Raw genomic sequence first — 19578 nt, forward strand, 5'->3', positions numbered from 1 at the left:
ATTTATGCAGCACTGGAGTATAACATTCACTAAACAGGAAGATATTTTTTATCTTATGGAGATTTTAAAAGACTGCAAACGAACTGTTTATATGTGGTCAGGAGACATTTGTGTGTAAAAGGTGTCCCACTGTGGAACAGCAAACATGATGCAGTTCTCAGCTGGTGTCTTGGCAACCGTTGGCGCTTTGTGACAGATGTGTACTGACAGCTTCCTCCAGCTTCAGCGAATACCCACCCTGAGGAAAGCCTAGCTTGTCTGCTGTCCTCTTAAATAAATTTCCCACTTCTGGGCCAGCCACAGGAAACTAAAGCAGACAGCAGTTTTATCCTCTCCGTTTGCTGCACGCAGGCTCTTCTACCAAGAAGCCATATCGCATTAAAAACTTTTCAGTTAGCCATCAGACCAGCTCTGCAGTTCTAAGTAAATTAACACAGATGAAATGTCCTGGCTGCCATACAGCCGGTCAACCTGCAGTGTTGGGTGTAAAGCTGCGGATGTCAAGGCTGAACTGTCCTCTTGGCTGTGTCCTAGTTTGTTGCGCATCCAGAAAACTGCACAGGACAGAATAATTCTGATTGGGTCTGAAGGAGGGCTTGTGTTTGTGAAGAGAGGGTGTAAAGGGCAATGCGGGAGAAAAAGTGACACTTGGTGAAGGTTGCTGTGATTGCACCCCTGTTTTACTGCCTCCTAGGTACTGTAAAGTGCTCTGCACGTTGACGGATGAGCTTTCCTGTAACGCATCCTTAAAAATCTTCTGGAATGAAAATTAATTCAGGAAAATGGGGGAGGCCCATTCAAATCTGAATTTTGAATAGGCTTTCAAAACGGCCTCTGTGATGACAGGTTGTGGCCAACAGCCTCTTGCTGTTTTTGAAACTGTGATGTCAGGCTCTGGCCTGTGAGCCCATCATGGATTCCTGGACGTGCCCGAGCCCTTTTTTTTGTAAGCTGATATAGCTGCCGATCCGGGATTGGCTTGCCCTTACGTAATGCACACTGAATTATTCATCGACCGAAGGTGGCGAGAGACCTGCAGCCTGGATGCTTTGAGCAAATCAATGGGCTGTCACTGAGGCCGTGTTGCAGCAGTTCAGGATGGGCAGGGAGTCCCCCTACAGCTGTCTGTGTGCCAGCAGAGCCTCGGTGCTGTCTGTGCTCTGTGGGACGTGCCGTTAGGTGCCGTCAGCACTGAGCCTCACAGGCTGTGGCTCAGTTCACTGGATGCTTGCGTTCAGACAGAACATCTAGCCTAGACTCTTGGTACTGCGTGTGTACTTATTAATCGGTCTGCATTGCGATGCAGAACGCACGTTTTGTTAAAAGATAGAGTTTGAAAACAACTAGAGAAACTGCGATGTAAGTAATGATATTTTATGCCATTAAATGTCCATCATGCCTTTAAAAGTAGGGTATCCTTTAGGGAGGACTTAACATCATCATAGGTGTGTCTCTTTTTAACCGTTTGTATTCGTTTTCGTTCCACTAGCTCTGAAGATCCCATTCTGACCAGCCTGAGGGGTTATGGTTTCCCTGAGGCAGGCTTGCTGTAGCAGTGGAAACCTGCCAACACAGAGGCTCAGTTACCAGGAGTGCTGGGAAAACCATTGACAATGAAGGGAATTCTTTTAGCTGTGCTTTTGCAATTCCTTATTTTTTGGTACAGTGAATTCCATTAACTGAATGGATAATCCATAAACGCGTAGTCCTTCTCAAGTCATTTTTTTGTTTTAAATGATGCACATACATTATCTGTGCTCTCTTGCCGCCTGGCAAATTCAGAGACCGAAAACTTCCCTAGAAGTGTCATAGACAGTAGGAGGCGGCTGGGGGGGGAATGTTGATACCTACAGGGAAAATGAGCTCTTCGGGGTTTGTTTGAAACCATGATTGTTTAAGTGATAACTTTAAATGTGTTTGTTTTTTGTCCTCGTTTCTGCAGGATCCTTTCTGCTCTCCATCTCCTCACTCGCCCTTCCCGGGAGCAGCCTACTGAGCGTACGCTGTCCAGCTGCTTAATCCAGTCGCACCCCATCAATGGGCGACGCCAGCGAGGTCCTCACTGTGATGTGATGTGCCGAGATCCAGTTTAGGGTGCCAGTGAGTTGTCGGGGATTGGGGAGCACATTTCAGTCTGGCTCGGGATCACTCCGATTTTACAAATCCATTGCTGGCGTATCCTCATCAGGAGAGCATGTGCTTACCGGCTCATAGTACGATGAAGTGGCCAGGCCATAAGACCCCAGCAACCTGAGCAAAACTGCCTTCCATCTTGAACACACTGAAGAATAGGCTCAAGCTGCTGCCAGCATTTAAGGACAAAAAATATTACTGCAGAATTTCTCACCTTGCTGAGATCTTGCACCATTGAGTACTGGTGCTTCCGCAGTGCCCTGCGCACTCTTGGCTGCGTAAACAGCAGATGCTGAGACTTCCCTCCCTCCATACAGCCATATAGAGGGAGCTGCTGGTTGCAGTTCCCAGCTCTCCGGTCCTTGGAGATGGAGGGTGTGGAGGTGGAGGATGTCAGCCCAGCCCTGGAGGTCACTGAGGACTTCCTGCGCTGTTTCGACAGCCCTGTGGAGAACAGGCCCCAGCAGCCGGGGGATTATGGGATGACGGGGGTCTCTGAACTGGAGGGGCGGGAGGGCTTTCTGAACAACCTTCCCCGGAGCAACGGCACCATCCACGGGGCTGGAGGAGCGCTCTGGGGGCTGCTGGCCAAGGAGCAGCCGGGCCGGGGGCAGGAGGGCGACACCAACAACCCGGAGTGGGCCGACCACAAGGGGGCGCCCTCCTTCAGCATCTTCGGCATGTGTCAGGGCAAGAGGAGCCGCGCGCGCTCTACCAACGACCTGGCCGCGCACACCAAGGACCCGGGCGCCAGCGCCTTCCAGCGCGGGCACAGCCGTTCCCGGTCCGATGCCAACTACAGATCCGTCACGGACAACGGAGTGCTGCCGCCGAGCACTGCTGGCTCCAGGGATGGCCACAAGAAAGAAGGTAGGTCTCCTGGGGCAGAGTGTCCACTGGGGAATAAACAAGCTGGCTGTGCTTGGAGCACACTGGGAGCTGTGTGGTCCAGAGGCACACGTACTCCCCTCTTAAACTATGTTTAATGCTAAGATTCTGGCGTTCAAGAGTTAGACTGTTAGCGGCCGGGGTAGCAGTGATGTTCCTCTCCTGCTGTTGTCGGAGCAGTTTGCGTCACCCTTCGGCTCCGTGGAAGCACACTCTTTACCCCGAGGAATAAGACGGCCGTCTCCTGGAGGGCTGAAGCCAGCCACATGGGTTTATGGGGGCAAAGAGGACCCTCGTCCTGTCCAGCTTGAGACAGACTTCATCTCCCTCCCCGTGGAGAACGCCGCACGTTTTAGTGAGACTGTGGAGTGGGAGCGGGCGCGTCCACTTCATTAAAAAAACAAGGCCATGAAGGGGGCAGCCCTGTTCAGCTCAGCCTCCCTCATCGAGTCACTGTGGGCCCACCTTGCCTTTGGCAGGGGTCTGTCGAAAGCAGGGGGATGTGACCTGAGAGGTGTGTGGCAGCAATAATACTTGTACAGCTGGGACGGGAACACCCAGGAGCCAACAGAATATGCAACATGTATCCCTTATATTATGGGGTTAGCATCTCTCACTCCTGAGTAAGCAAACAAAAGATGTACAGAGGGGGGATCTAAGTTTTGAACGTCGTGTCTTTTATAGGCAGTGGTTAGCACAGTCAATTTGTGACTCCCTGGGTGAACTGCAAATAGTCCTCCCGTGCTCTTCCAGCAGTGGAAGTGTTTGCCTGAGAGCATCACGGGTTGTTTCATTTTCAGGAACTGTACTGATATGGTAGTCAAGAGCTGGGGAGTGTTCACTGTGTGCACAGGGTAATCGACCTCTCGATTAGGGTGCAGTATGCACAGAGTTGAAGCCCACGTGCAGAGCTTTAGCTGTAGACTTAAAACGTCCTTCCCTTTGCATACCTAGTGAACCACTACCTAGTCTTTCAACAAACAGTGGAGCTGTTTTGTGGGTATTATACAGTGTTCATTGCACAAAGGCCCACGGCGCATACAAGAGAAGCAGTGTGGTTTCAGATGGGTGCAGTTCAACTTCTAAGGCACCATCAGTCTAACCTTTATCAGAAAACATACTCCTGGGAGGGATCGCCCTGAGGGAACCCCTGCGGATGTGGGAAGAACCAGTGGATTCCCCTCAGAGATGCTCAGAATTAACCTCTACTCCTTTGGTATCCAGTTCTGGTCTGCTTGGTGACCAGTCCTGGTTCTCTTGGGCCGGTGTGTCTGTAGGGGTGTCTGGCCCTGGTTCTGGAGGCTCGACGTGTCTGTAGGGGTGTCCAGTACTGGTTCTGGAGGCACAGTGTGTCTGTAGGGGTGTCTGGTCCTGGTTCTGGAGGCTCGACGTGTCTGTAGGGGTGTCCGGTACTGGTTCTGGAGGCACAGTGTGTCTGTAGGGGTGTCTGGTCCTGGTTCTGAAGGCTTGACGTGTCTGTAGGGGTGTCAGGTCCTGGTTCTGGAGGCCCGGTGTGTCTGTAGGGGTGTCTGGTCCTGGTTCTGAAGGCTTGACGTGTCTGTAGGGGTGTCAGGTCCTGGTTCTGGAGGCCCGGTGTGTCTGCTGGGTCTTCAGGTGCTGCTGCTGCTTTAAGGAGACCTAGGAGACTTGCAGACACCCCAGCGCCCCAGGACCATGACCCCGGGTTCAAGGGAATGTAAGACGACAGGGACCGAAACTGTAAAGCTCCCTGTTGCTGGAGAAGCAGCTGGCCAGCTGTTGGCGGGGGATCAGCGAGCGACAGTGACCCGGCAGGTTCAGAGCCCATGGCTCCGGTGTGTGTTCTGTGTGACAAGACACAGGCCTGCATGCTGGGCTTTAACTGTGAGCTTGAATCTACTCTCGGGTTAATTACCTAGCGCTTTGAAGATGGAGAGATTAACTAATTGAATTCAGGTTAAAAATTAATGCAAAATAATTTTATTCCTGTCCTCTAATGCTTTGATGCCCACAGTTTCCCCCGATCTATATATTCATATCCAAGTTGCTATACAGCCTATGTACTATATGCATATTCACCAATTTCAAGGCTTGTCTTTCAGCTTTTTTGTTGGTGTGCTCTTATTGACCTGCCTCTTTGGCAGATTAAAGGTAGTCTCTCGGTTTCTTCCACGATCTCTGATTGACTACACGTCAGGCGGGGAAGAGAGAACCACCAAGCTCAACGGCACACCGAGATGTGCCCGTGGCAAAGGCAGAATCGCACTACAGCGCTTTTCGTCCAAAGACCTCAAACCTGCGCAGTACAGCAGCACCTTTTTCTACTCGTGCATAATCGCTTCCAAAAACAGAGCGAAATTGGAGGGCAAGAAACGTCAGAACAGGGTTTGACTGTTGCGTGGAAACGGCAGTGGTTTCCAAGACTGTGAGGAAGGCAATGTTCTGTGCGTCTACTATTATTAGAAACCCTCTACGATCCTTCGGCTTGCTTACATCTTTAATTGATTATATGCTTTTCTGCCAATGAAAACGCTGAAGGTGGTTTAAAACACTGAGCACTTTCCTGGGATCCGTTTGTGCTCTTTCTCCATGATTTCCCCTGTCCCGTTTGTGTGGGATCGGAGTGGCAAGTGGTGAGCGAGCTGTAGCGCGGGACCACTGGTGGGGGTGGGCGATAGTGCCGGCCAAACTCTGGGAGAAAACCGGAGCAGCTGGAGAAAGTGCATGCTGATGCGCGGAGAACATGCAAACTCCACACAGACTGTGGCCCTGGGAGCCAAGAGCTGTGAGGCAGCAGCGCTGACTAGAACATCTCATTGCCCTGATTCCATGACAAACAAACATAAGATTTTAAAGTATCTGCGTACAACCCTGTCTCACTCTGAAATGGCAGACGGCACTGAAGATTTCAGAATTATTTTGTTCCGGCAGTGATGCTGAAATATGAAGGTCCCATCATATACACTGGTGTTATCCCTTTCCTTCATCTTAAAAAATTAAAGCTCATCAGCTGGCTGAATTCAAAAGAAGTAAAAGCAGTTCTTTTTCTTGAACGTCTGCACAGTGTCGTAAGCTAACATTAGCATATTAGTGTCTTATTTGAGTTATGTGTGCTGTTCAGCTAAGATCTTTGCATCAGTTATATTGTTTCATGTCAGAGTACATTGCTCTCTTTGTAGCATAAAATTAACAGTGACCTGGCTGGCTGTCTTGCACTGAATTGCTTTTGAAATGAAAATGGATTTTCGGGCACTTCCTGTTGGCCTGCTTGCAGGACTGACGATGGCCAACCTTGTGTGCCCCAGAAGCCCCCTAATAACACAAACAAATTAGCCAAGTGCTGATTTAAATGCTTATCTGCTTCTGGAAATACGGAGCAGAGACTTCCATTAAATGTGCTGAGGACACTAAAGGTAAAGTGCATGCTGTGAAAATAAGATAAGAATATATTATATATATTTTCCTGATAATATTTCTATTGGCTTGTTTTAGCATCCCTGTTATTATAAATGAAGTATTTATTTATATTGCAATTACTGTTGCCACATTTCCCTTTGGGTCATTTGGCTTTTTAATCTGCAATTTAAAGTTGCCTTGTTATGTACTGAACACAATCTGAAATCTCCAGTCCTCTTCGGGACACCAGTAGCCACATGGCAAGAACGAGGAAGTGCAGACAAGCTCATCCCATTCGCTCTGCCCGGGAGCCTCACCTCTGTTGACTCCCTATACGCGCCACAGCAACGCACAGGAGGGTCAGCGCCCATTGGAGGAGAGGTGTGTCCCTCGCTGACATCACTGCACCCCCACCGCGAGAACGAGGAAGTGCAGACATGCTCACCCCTTGGGCCTCGCCTCTTTTGACCTGCTGCCTCCAGGAGAGTGGAGGCCCTTGCCGACGTCGCCGCGTGCCTGCAGGCGGCTGGGAGGACACAGGGGGCGCTGTTTCACTGGGGTCCAAGCCCCGTCCCCAGTGGGGCTCTGCTAATTGCACAACACCTCATGGGGAATGGCGGGACGCCTCATGGCTGGAGACGTGACCTCCTAACAGTTGGATCAGCGAGCTCCACTGATTGTCGTTGCGGCTTGAGTGGCTTGAGAGCCTGATTTTAGACTTTAAACGCCAAGCCCAGTGGGCCGTGTCAGCAGGCTCTGGGCCGTGTCAGCAGGCTCTTGACTGTGATCCTAATACAGGTCCACTGGGAAAGTGAAACCCGGCTTTCAGAGCTTGCTGCTCTCCGCCACCATTTGTACTAACCGGAAATGAGCTCAGGCTCACTTTTCGAGTAATGTTTTTCCATGTCATGCTACAAGGACACAATTAAGATTTCCATTGCGAAGCGGCTTAGCTCATGTGAGGTGTTACGAGCTGCAGGAGCAGGTACGGAGGACTGCACGTCGATGAAGCAGCAGAACTCCCTTTCTTGTCTCCGCACATTGATTCCCACTGAGGTCATTAGCCGGTGCTACTTTGTTCGGGAACCTGCACTTCTAAAAACCTGGAGTTGGTTCGATCCCTGTGATGCGTTTTCCGATATGAAATCCTGCATGTTCTCCTGTGATGGATTATGAAAATCTGCATTGTCCTGCGGCAGGAGGTTTTCTCTCTGTTCTTTGTAAGTGGTTTAAGACAGGAATTTCCTGAATCCAGTACTTGAAGGTTTTTTTTATAAAGTTACTGAAGGAAGTTACTAGAGCACTGTCCCCATCACACCTCAGAGAATGTTTAGACCCATTCATTTTGTCATTTAGATCTGAATTCTTTCTCTTTTTCTTTTTAATGCAGTCCTAGCTATGAAGCAGCACGAGTGACCAGAAATTGGATTTGACTAAAGTGGCTAACTTTTTCCAAGCAAATACAGAACACCTTTTTTCATTCCGCCCACCTTGAGCTATAGTATGGTGGCAGCAGCGTGGGTTCGTGGCGAGGCCTTTGGACTAAGCAGTGGAAGGCTGTGGGTTCAAATCCGCAGTGGGACGTTGCTGTAGTTCCCCTGTGTGAGATTCTTCAGCCCTACCTGGCTCCAGTGTGATGCCCACCTGTGCACATGAGTACAAATATAAGATGCTTTGGATAGAAGCATCATTGAAGTGAATAACTTCAGATGCTTTGTTTGTTGTTTTGTTTTTGTAGTTCTATGGCAGCTCTCGACTCATGACTTACAGAAGTCCGGCGAGACCTTTACAGTTGCCAAACACACACTGATCGGCTTGGAAAATAGGGCAGGTCACGGACAGGAAGGGCCGGGAAGGCAGACTGGAGATCCACAGACTGCCTCTACTCCCGGGAGACCTGGTCTTCCCAGTGTCCAGGGGGAAAGTTGGAAGTCGTTCTGTACTGTTCGCGTGAGTTGGATGGTTGTGCAGTTAAAATGCAGCTGCAGGCTGAATATAGCAATTCAGATTCAAAGGACTGTATTGGCATGATGGATGGATTAGCCTTAATTATAACAAAGACTACTGTCCGCATAGAGCATGGGTGTTTTTCCTGTCTTCACGTGGGTTTCTTCTAAAGTCATGCTGGTGGGTTAATTGGCCCTGGTGTGTGTGTCTGTGAGCACCCTGTGATGGACTGGTGTCCTGTCCAGGGTGTGTGTGTGTCTGTGCCCGCCCTGTGATGGACTGGTGTCCTGTCCAGGGTGTGTGTGTGTCTGTGCCCGCCCTGTGATGGACTGGTGTCCTGTCCAGGGTGTGTGTGTGTCTGTGCCCGCCCTGTGATGGACTGGTGTCCTGTCCAGGGTGTGTGTGTGTCTGTGCCCGCCCTGTGATGGACTGGTGTCCTGTCCAGGGTGTGTGTGTGTCTGTGCCCGCCCTGTGATGGACTGGTGTCCTGTCCAGGGTGTGTGTGTGTCTGTGCCCGCCCTGTGATGGACTGGTGTCCTGTCCAGGGTGTGTGTGTGTCTGTGCCCGCCCTGTGATGGACTGGTGTCCTGTCCAGGGTGTGGGTGTCTGTGTGTGCCCTGTGATGGACTGGTGTCCTGTCCAGGGTGTGTGCCCTGTGATGGACTGGTGTCCTGTCCAGGGTGTGTGCGTCTGTGCCCGCCCTGTGATGGACTGGTGTCCTGTCCAGGGTGTGTGCGTCTGTGCCCGCCCTGTGATGGACTGGTGTCCAGTCCAGGGTGTGTGTGTCTTTTCGCGCCCTGTGATGGACTGGTGTCTTGTCCAGGGTGTGTGCGTCTGTGCCCGCCCTGTGATGGACTGGTGTCCAGTCCAGGGTGTGTGTGTCTGTTCGCGCCCTGTGATGGACTGGTGTCCAGTCCAGGGTGTGTGTGTCTGTTCGCGCCCTGTGATGGACTGGTGTCCTGTCCAGGGTGTGTGTGTCTGTTCGCGCCCTGTGATGGACTGGTGTCCTGTCCAGGGTGTGTGTGTCTGTGCGCGCCCTGTGATGGACTGGTGTCCTGTCCAGGGTGTGTGTGTCTGTGCGCGCCCTGTATTGAATAAAGCGATTCGAAAAGGTATGGATGGAAAGATCACATGGTGGTAAGCCACTGATTTAAAGCAGCATTTTGTGTTGTGTTGCCATGATGTAAGAGAAGAGGGCTAAGGTGCTGAGACCTTAGGAGTGCTCATCTCTGATGGGTTTTCATGCCTTTTTTTCCGGGCTGCTTCGGAAAACCCCTGAGCCTAGCTGAATACATGCAGTTTCATCATTCCTTGGAGTTGATATCTTGTTGTCAGGATTGAGAATAGATAGCAGCTGAGACTTGTGCCTTTGTATCGCGTTCACCAGGGAAACCGTTTGCATAAAATCACTTCTTCTGGTTTCATGAATGCGCAGACCAGCCTGCCTCGGCGCTGCCTCACTGCTCCTGCTGATTTGCTGATTGGAACACAAACACATGCTCTAGAGGTTGTTTGGCTTTGGAAAAAGCTTTGTCTCGATCCCGATGAGAGCCGCTTCTGTTCCCAAATAATACACTCAACCTGCTCGCTGGACGCAACAATGTAAAAAAAAAAAAAATAGTGTTATCGAGCAAAGCAGACGATGGAGTGATGCGTTACAGTAAATTGGTATTAAATTTAAACCCTTCGATGAGCTCCGTCTCGGAGCGCCTTACCAAAGTGGTTTACGGTCATTAAGTCGCAGAGAGAGCAGTCTGTGCTGCAGCGTGCTGAAGGTTTTAATGTATGTAATAAAAACGGGAAAAACAAATACAAAGCACTGAAGCTAAAAGCCTTGGATAAAGGAGCCATAGACCCTCTACTTAAACCACGCACCTGTGCCACAGGAACACGCTTGCCTGGCGGGAGATAAGATAGTCCATTAAACATGACTCAGCTCACTACAGTAGTTATTTTCCAGAGTAGTGCTAATTGCAGGAGCCGAGGTTGGGAGCGCTGTGGATCTTTGATTCACAGGGAGCCTCGATTGTTCCAAAGCCTCCGTCTCATTAGCGCGGGCACACTGAAGACCTTTCCCATTTGGGCACATACTCGATGCTCAGAATTCAATAACATAAAGGAAGGCTAGAAATGAGAGGAGGCCGTTTGGTGCGTCTCGTTTGGTTACGAGTCGCTAATTGATCCGAGGATCTTTTCCAGTTGTTTCTTGGAAGTATGGGTGGGTTGGGCTGCAGCGACGCAGCCGGGTAGGCTGTTCCATCCTCCCCCAACCCTTTGTGTAAAGAAGCGCCTCTGGTTTTCAGGTTTAGATGCACTTTCACATAGGTTCCACTTATTGGCATTTCTCTGCTGGTATTGAACACGTCCACGTATTTGTTTAATTCATGTTATTTTAGGGTAGATCTCTTAAGGTTTTGAGCTACAAACGGGCAAGGACTTGACTCTGGTAAGTTGACACGGTTCTGGAGTGGTTTCTGTTTGTCCTGTGGCTTCGGTGTCTTCATTAACTGACTGCTGTTACCAGGCCTTTAGCCACGGAGGACTTGAGTTTCCCTGCAGTTCTCCACAGGGCCAGGAGCGAGGCTGCCGCAGGTCGAAGACGTGCCAATGCGAGCCGCTTCTGGGTATCGAATCATCGCCAGCGCCATCTATGCACGCGCTGGGCTGAACTGGGCTCCCTTTCTCTTTCAGGGAGCAGAGACGCCTTCCCCAACCTGGTGAAGAGGGGGCAGCTGGAGCAGCGGGAGGGCCCGGCGGGGCGCTGGAGCCCCCGCCACGTGGAGCTGACGGCCTGCGAGCTGCGCCTCTACAGCCTGGACAGCAGCGGCAACCAGCAGCTGTGCACCGCCTACTCGCTGTCGCACTGCCAGAGCGCCAGCGCGCCCCTGGGGCCGGACGGCCGCGTGCTGCAGGCCCTGTTCTTCAACAGCACGCGGCTGCAGCTGCGGGCCTCCTGCCAGTGGGAGGCGCTGGACTGGCGGCAGCGGCTGTGGGAGCGCGTGCTGGCCGTGCGGCCCCAGCAGGGGGCGCAGCAGCAGGGGGAGCAGGAGGGAGGGCGGGCGCCCGCGCAGACCCCGTCCCAGCCGAGCCGGCCCACCGCCCTGCCCCTCTTCACGCAGCACTGCCGGGACGTGCTCAAGGCCGGCGTCCTGTACCAGCTCACGGACCTCAACAACTGGAGAGCCTTCACCTTCGTCCTGAGCAAGGCGCTGCTGCAGGCCTTCCCCACGGAGGGCCGCGGCCCCGTCTCCGAGCCCCTGCTGCGCTACGAGCTGGCGGGCTGCCTGGCCGTGCAGCGCGACGACGCCGGGGGCGGCCGCGCGCGCTTCCAGGTGGTGTTCGCCGCCGACGTGCTGCGCCTGCGCGCCGAGACCGAGAGGAAGGCGCAGGACTGGGTGGAGGCCCTGCGCGCGGCGGCCGGCTCGCGGCGCGCCGCCCCCGCCCCCGCCCCCGCCCAGCCCGGCGCCGTGATGCTGAGGGGGAAGGCGGCCCGGGAGCGCCGGCACCGGGACGGCCAGCGCGGCAAGCGGCAGTCCGTCACCACCAGCTTCCTGCGCATCCTCACCTGCCTGGCCGTGGAGAAGGGCCTGACCGCCCAGGGCTTCAGGTGTGCAGGTGAAGCAGCTCTGTTTCTCCTCTCCCTCCGCCCCCCCGACTCCCGTCTCCTGTTCGCTCGTACCCTGTGGTCGCGGGGCCGGGTCAGTCCACACGCGCCAGTATTGGGAAGTACGTCGCACTTTCAGTCGCCACTTGTCTGATTCAGGGTCATGGGGGAGCTGGAGCCCGTCCTGGGAGGCAAGGCGGGGTACAGTCTGGACGGGACGCCAGTCCGTCACAGATCTTGCTCGCACCCACACGCAGGCACAGGGCCGGTTTTCCCAGAAGGCCGTTAACCTGCCAGCATGCCTGGCAGGACACCGGAGCACCCGGAGGAAACGCGCGCTATGGTAGGAAGCACATGCAAGCTCCACACAGACGGCACCCCCAGGGGCTGAACCCGGGGCCCCCGCACTGCAAGGCAGCGGCGTGTTGACACCCGTAGGGAACTTCAGTGAATTCATTTTGCTCCAGTTATCAGCTGAAAGGAATTTCTTCCCACGATTCGAGTGAAAAGCTTTCTAGTGTTTTCGTGGGCTGGTCGGGTGGTTTCCCCCCCCCCCCCAGCACAGATCACGGACGGTGGGGTCGCAAGCCTCCTTCCCGGTTTGTCTGGCGCTCGTGCTGAGGATGCCGAGGTTCTTGTTTGCAGGCTGGTGGGCAGCTGTTTGCCGTGGACCCCGGCCGCCCTCGTGGCACTCTGCTTCTGAAGCCAGCTGGGATCGGCGCCGCCGTGAGCTAGACAGGAAGGGCAGCCTGCGGGGGGGATGGCAGCCGCTCGCCCTGACCACAGGTCCGCGGGCTCTCGCCGAGCTTCTTGCACCTTTAACGGGCATGACCAGTCTCCGTCCCCGTCCGCCTACCTCAAACTGCTCCGTGAACGTTCTCCTGTCTCCAGGTTTGTTCCCACTCCGGGAAGTCACGGACCCACGAGCCGGGCTGTTTCGGGGCCGTTGGGCATCCGGAGAGGAGGGAGTTTTCCCCCTTTTCCCTTCCCGTTACGCCCCTTCACAGGCACGTCGTGTAGTGACCTGGCCCAGGCTCGAACCTGCGACCGTAGAGCTCAGTCTGCTCTCGGACCGCTTGAGCCCCTCTGCAGCCCCCTTTCATCTCATTATTTGAGGCTTTAGGCTTTTGGCTCCTTTCTTCCTCCCAGGCAGTTTAAAACTCCCAGTGATCTTCTCTCGCTGTGCTCTTTGGGAGACCCTTTTCTAGGCCCACTGCTGGGAGCTACCTTTGAGCAGGACTGACCATGTCTTCGTCCGTTTTCAGAAACGGTGTGGTTCTCGGTTTGGAGTGAAGCTCCACTGATGCCGCAATGCATTTTCAGACGTCAAGGCGTGGGATGAAGAAAGCTCTCTGGAACAAGGGCTTCGACTCAAGACTGCACTTTTACAGCCTTGATCGGTTTGTTCTGATCTGTGAAAGTCAAATATTGACGGTGCTATTGACGGAAAAAAGTTATTGGCGTTTTGATGCGTTCATTACTTAAGGCACTGTAGGGGTGATTATTTCCAACTCGGTAGAGTCTGCTCAGCTCCGGCACATCACACTGTTTTCCTTATCCAGCCTTTTCAGTATGATTTACTAGAAGGAGATAAGGCTAGCAATTGCAGTGAATTATGGGTAGGAATATTAATTAGATGTGTGTCCAATCACAACACTGCATCACTCGTAAGTGTTAGCTGTGTCATGCTGATAAGCTTAAGTAACAGCTGTCTGTGGCGGAAGCCTTTGACTTGTGTGATAAAAAGGGTGGAATGAAAAGTTTTTAGTTACACCACAACAGGAGACGGGGAAAAGAGCTATTTCTTGTTTAATACATGGTGATCCCTCGTTATACAAGGTTAATTCGTTCCTCGAAAATGTCTCTTAAAGTGAAAACTTGTATAATGGAAATTAAATTCCAATTACTTCCCGTGGTGTAATCTCAGATTGCTTCCAGAACTAAAATATATGCCCTTAATACAGCACAGAACAGTACCTAAGTATAAAACAATAACATGACTGGTTAATTATTTGGGTAACCTGCTTAAAGTCATCAGCTGATGCATAAACAGTGGCTAGGAATTCAATAACACATTTACAGTGCAATAGTTATATCTTTACCGCTGTTAGCAAATGCACAAATATTAGTACTTAACACAAACAAACCTTTATGAATAAAAAGTTTAAATGTAATAATAATAAACAATAGATTTCTCATCCGGTAAGAGGATCCTTGCCAGTGCTTTACAAGAGCCCAGCTCGCAAGAGTGCAAACCTGCTCGTTCAGGGTAAAATCAGGCAGGAAGGACGGCATCTTGTATAAAAGAAAGGCGTGAAATACTTAAACATTTTTTTTACTATATACAGGTGTTGTTTGACTCGGTATTTGTGAAGATTTTATTTGTTGTCCCTTGGGTCTTTCTTTTCATCTTTTCATTGAGAGGCCGAATGCAGTCTTCTGTATTTTTAACTCTTGTGCGCTCAAGGAAACTGGGCTGAATGGCCCTTTCTCTTTTTTTCTCTCTCTCTCTCTGCCTGCTATTTGCTCTGATTTCCATCCACAGCCACCACTTGTACCCACTCGTGCAGCTGAGCACCAGAGTGGGATGATGGGAGTGAGATGCCCCCTACAAGGGGACTAGAGCCGTGCCCCCGGAATTCGAACCTCCGGCCTCCCAGTTAGAAGCCCAGTGCCCCGACCACTCCCCCACACTCCTCCGCGCTCCGTGTGCGGGGCTGCAGTGTGGGCACGCTCGTTGACTGACCGCGCGCGGTGGGGAGACCGCTGCAGGTGGCGGGCGGGGCGGAGACGCGTGTGCCCGGGCCACGTGAGGGGCAGGGCTCGTTGCAGACGGTGGGCAGTACCCGCAGGCTCCCCTTCCTGTCTAGTGCCGGCTGTGCTCACTCTGGGCCTCCTGTGGCTCTTCTGGGGGCAAACGTCTACACTCTCCTGTAAGCCGAGCGATTTGTCAGAGCTGCTTTCCCAGACGGTGATCATACATTTTATTAATTATTTGATATAGTGTTAACATGATATATTCTATAAAGTGTATATTTTATATAGTTTCAAAATGTTTTTATAGTCTTAAAAGTGCTATACAGGGAAAAAAAAAACAGTTAAAAGAAAACGGTTAACAAAGATAGGAGACCATATCAGCACAAATAAATTAAGGTGTCGAGTCTGGATTTGAATGCACTCATCAGAGAGTCACCTGCCCTATCCCTGGGGATAGGGTTCCAGAGCTCTCCCATGATAGCATAAGCCAGGTTGGGGGACGAAGAGGAAACTAGAGTCAAACGTGCAAAGGTTGAGAGGTAGGGAGTAGAAAGATAGTAAGTCAGACAGCTACCGAGAAGTTGAGAACGTCTTGATGCTGATCTCAAACCCGTGACCAGCAGTGGTTCCTTTAGGCCGGCGTGCCTAGTGACTGCTTCTGTGAGCTGGGGCTTCGATCAGTGATGCACAGTTTGGGTTTCTCATCCATGAGCTAGAAACCATTAGACTGTTTTTGTGGTTTAAGCAAACTAAGAGGTTTCTCAAAAGCTTTTGGTTGTTTTTGTTTGGTGTTGTTGCTGTGCCAAGTGCGTGGTGCGCTTTTCTGGAGGCTGTTGTTAAAAGGTTGAAGGTGGACAAGAGATTAGCAAGAGGTGCCACTCTGCACTTATGGAAAGTTAGACGTGAAAAATAACCTTTCAAACGCTGCTGGTGAATGGTATTTGCAGGTGGGGGGAAAAAACGAGGATCATATTGTTCACTAAAGCACAAAACTTTTTTAAAAGCCAGAGAAGGTGGGCCTAGCAGTTCCCAGGCCTGTAGGAGGCGCTGTGCTGCACACCACCTGGCCTCCTCTCGGGTCCCGCCAGCTGAGCTCCTCCAGCAGCTGTCCTGCTGGTTACACCACATGAAAGGCACCCAAACCAAGCCGTGACCGTCATCGCAGTCAGAAGGGGGCTAATCGTTTTGGAGGTTGTGATTCTGTTACGGTTTGGGTCACTGACTAAGCACAGTTCCCCTCCTTTCTCTTGAGGTGTGGTTTTGTCTGAACTTTTTTCCCACCAAGATAAATACCAAGACCGGTTGGATTAAAACTGTACAGTGATTTCTCTCTGCTCTGTAATTTTAAGGTGGTAGTGAACCTCCCCCATGTATCTTGTATGTACTCCACCGGCCTTCACCCAGGTACCCAGCCTAGGCAGAACTGAGGAGCTCGTTTTGTAATGATCCTGAATCATGACGTCCTGTTCAGGTTTAGACTCTGGCTTTTATCTGTGATGTACTGTCATCCGTACGAAAGGCAGAGCAAGGAGAGGTCCAGGCGTGCACCGCGCTTCCTCTCTGGTTCTTGAGCAGCCTGTGCTGGCCGAGTGCGACTCCTCATGCTTAAACACCCGAAGTGGGCCGTTTCAGCTGAAAGCGGAGGCCACACACCGATACGGTGCGCCCTGGCGTAGCCCTAGTCTGCGCTCTGATCCACTGGCGCGATGGCCTGGGGCGACGACAAGGGTGCTCTAGAATACACATGCAAAGACCCACGTTTTACTTTCTGTTGGTAGTAGTGACTCTGCGAATACGCTGTTCACTTTCTACCACTAGATTGTTGATGTGCACCTAAAATTGAATTAAGTTTAAGATTTCATGGAAGTGCTGCCCCACTCGGACTGACACCCTGGCTCAGCGAAACAGGTCCAGTCTGGTCTGTAGGCCAGCCAGGCGGCCTCCCCTCGTCTCCGGCCTGTCATCCGTCCTCCTTGGCTAGTTTGTCTGTTGTCTTACTGTGTACTGCAGGACGTTTCCACCTTTCCTCCGCAGAGGCTAGATCAGCCCCTCGCCTTCCTCGCACGCTCCCTCGCTCTTTTCTTCCTTCTCTCTCTCTCTCTCTCCCTCCGTCCGCCCCTCCTTCCTTGACCGCGCGGACGCGCCAGTCACTTGGCGTGAGAGGGGGCAGTCGCGGGCAATCCTGTTGTCTTACAATTTAATCGCTTTTTGCTAAACAAATAGTGCCGGCCTCCAGGGGGGCTGTCGGGGGGGGGATTAGGGGATGGGAGGGGTGTGCGTGCGCGCGGGAGGGGGGGCTGTCGGAGGGGGAGGCCGAAGGCAGGGGGAGCCGACGCTGTGGAGCAGGGCAGCGTGGGACAATGGCAGGTTATTACTGTAGCATTCCCCTGCGTGTCTCTGCTCCGCGGGCTTTGATTGAACACCCCCTGCCTCTGCCTGACACTCTCTGGCCCCAATTTGTCAGCCTCCACAAAGGAGGGATTTGTGCCTCCTCTATGGGCCCTATTGGGAAGGGCTCTTGCTGCATTAGCCCCCTATTCAAAGAGGGCCTGGTGGCCTTAATTACGGGACTTAAACACTAAATGGCTGAGGAATTTGGAAGCAAAGAAAACACAACTTTGAGAAGAAAGGAAAAGCCCCCCTAATCACCTTCATTCCTGTGAGCCCCACGCCCCCCCCCCCCCCTGTCCTCCCTCCTCGCGAGTGCCCCCCCACCCGCAGCCCTGGCCGCTGTCATTAGCCGGAGCGCAGTTTCCGCCTGCTCGACAGCCCCCGCCACGCCTCCCGCGCGTCTCCCACCTGCAGGCCGCCGCGTCCCCATCTCCACGCGAGGATCTGCCACAAAACGGGCACGGTCCACCATGGGGCAGGCGCTGGGGACTGAATAAGAGCAAGCCAGACCAGCCCGGTGGGCTTCATCGGTCTCGTCTCGGTCCGGGAAGGAGAGCCGTACGGGCCAGTCCCAGCATTCTCCGCTGCTCACCCCATCAGCAGGCATCCTATCCGAAACATAGTGTCGTGGAAAAAGGTACTGTCGTGCCAAGAGCATGGTCATGCATAGACCTACGCTAAGGCATGACAACCAACCACAGGAAGCGCAAATCCGTGGAGTACAAACAGCATAGCCATCGCAGTGCTGCTGCAGGAATCCAGAGCGAACTCGCCGTTGCAAACTCCTGCGGGTTTATGGGGTGAGGGCTCTGCACTCATAACTGCACCCTTGTGGGTCCAGATCCCAGGGGGCCACCTGCTGACTCGGGCTGCTTCCGTTAAGTGCCCAGGGGTAGAAATGGGTCCAAATACGAGTCGCAGGACAGACCAGTCCGGCTGGCTGTGTAGGCCTCTTTTAGTCATGGCCGCGGGAAGAGGGTTTGATTGATCACTCAAGTGGGGCTCAGGTGGAATGAGAGCCCAGCTGAGTCGGTGTTCCTCAAGGGCCAGGCTGGGCGACCGCCCCACGGTCAGCACAGTCTCCGCGGTAGCAACTCTCGAACGTTATCGGAAAGCGGGGGGCTGCCGATCCTGTAGGAATCGGGCCGGGCCAGCGGCTGCCGGACTCGCGCTGCGCCGCGTGCTGTCCACCCTCCCGTCCTCGCCCGCCCCGAACCGCACGGCCCGGGGGGGGGGAGCAGAGGGGTGGAAGACAGGTTTACAGGCGCTGGCTGGCACCTGAGCTCGCGGGGAGGAGGACAGGTCGGTACAGGTGTGGGAGCCACTGTAATTGCGGGCACCCGGCCCGCGTCTGATCCGTCGGCTTTTAAGTCTGGGATGGGAGCGATGCGCCGTCATTCCCACGTAGCCGCGGCGACCCGGTCGGACTGCATTCCGGGAGGGCGCACGTGCGAGGGTCACCCAGATGCAAGGTGCGCGGTTTCGCACGCCACCACATCAATGGCGAGTCGCGGCGGCAGGGGATCTGGGCAGGGCAGAGCACGGGGGGGGAGGGGTTCGGCAGGCGGGGGCGCCGTGCACATCAAAGGTGTGCTGGCTCCCCTCCCCCCGGGGCTGCACAGGCTGCCTCCTTACAGTCCGCGGCTCAATGCGCTGCTCGCCGCGCACCGCTTTGAATGGGACTTCAAAGGGAAGCCTTCTTCTCTCTCTCTCTTTTTTTTTTAAAGTTTCTTTTTTTTGTCCGCTCTGTGTAAATAAAACGGCCAGTTTAAAGCGTCGCAGATTATAATACACCTCGGGGAAAAGACATAACTGTGCCATCGTACGTTTAATTGACCCATTCAGCGCGCAGGAGAATGGGAACAGTCCGTCCGGAGCCGCCCTGGCCCCCCCGTGTCCCGCGCTATTGTTCGGCGGGCTCCTCCGCTCGGCGCTGCGGCGGCTGTGAAGGAGAGGCGGTGGAGGACCGTGGGCCCGGGCAGGGGGGCGCTTTCCCACTGCGCCGTGGCCCCCGGGGCTCTGGCCAGGGCGCCCTCGGCCCGGAAACGACGTGTCCGTGCGCCTGCAGACGAGGGCGAGGCAGGGGGACTGACCGGAGGGAGCTCTGAAAGGTGAACTCTGTGCTGGAGGGCTCTCCCCGGCGAGCGCTCGCAGGCCTTCCTGTGTCTTTCACCAGCACGCGTTCCCATGCTGCTGCACGGCGCAGTCGGCGCTAGCGGGGCCCTGCTCGCCCTTATTCCAAGTGGCGACGCCGGCTTCTCCGTTTCCTTGCCCCACTTAAACTCCAGCTGCTTTTCCCAAGGCTGCGCGCAGGAGAGACGGTGGTTCTCTCTTCACGCCCTCCCTCCCTCCCTCTCCCTGCCCCGGCACGAGGACCACCAGCCTTCTAACCCTCGTGGTATCACCAGGTCGCGGGGGTGGTGATGGCGCACCAGCGCAGGGGACGGAGGCTTTCTGGGATGCCCTGCTCTTGGAGGCAGGCT

The 19578-nt window shown here is 53.6% G+C and overlaps 1 protein-coding gene across 5 annotated transcripts in view; it reads left to right on the forward strand.

Annotated features, from left to right (window-relative positions):
* The window catches only part of plekhm3 (pleckstrin homology domain containing, family M, member 3), a 48752-nt gene that overhangs the window by 1730 nt on the left and 27444 nt on the right, over nt 1–19578 (forward strand). For all 5 annotated transcript variants that reach the window (XR_011191240.1, XM_069196401.1, XM_069196403.1 and 2 more), the window contains exons 2-3: nt 1943–3003; nt 11035–11958. Coding sequence is in view for 4 of the 5 variants with exons in the window: in XM_069196401.1 (XP_069052502.1) it covers nt 2502–3003; nt 11035–11958 (1426 nt within the window). In the remaining variant the exon portion in view is untranslated. The remainder of the gene's footprint in view (nt 1–1942; nt 3004–11034; nt 11959–19578) is intronic.

This window comes from Lepisosteus oculatus, chromosome 12, assembly GCF_040954835.1.
Source record: "Lepisosteus oculatus isolate fLepOcu1 chromosome 12, fLepOcu1.hap2, whole genome shotgun sequence".
In the NCBI taxonomy this organism is placed as follows: domain Eukaryota; kingdom Metazoa; phylum Chordata; class Actinopteri; order Semionotiformes; family Lepisosteidae; genus Lepisosteus; species Lepisosteus oculatus.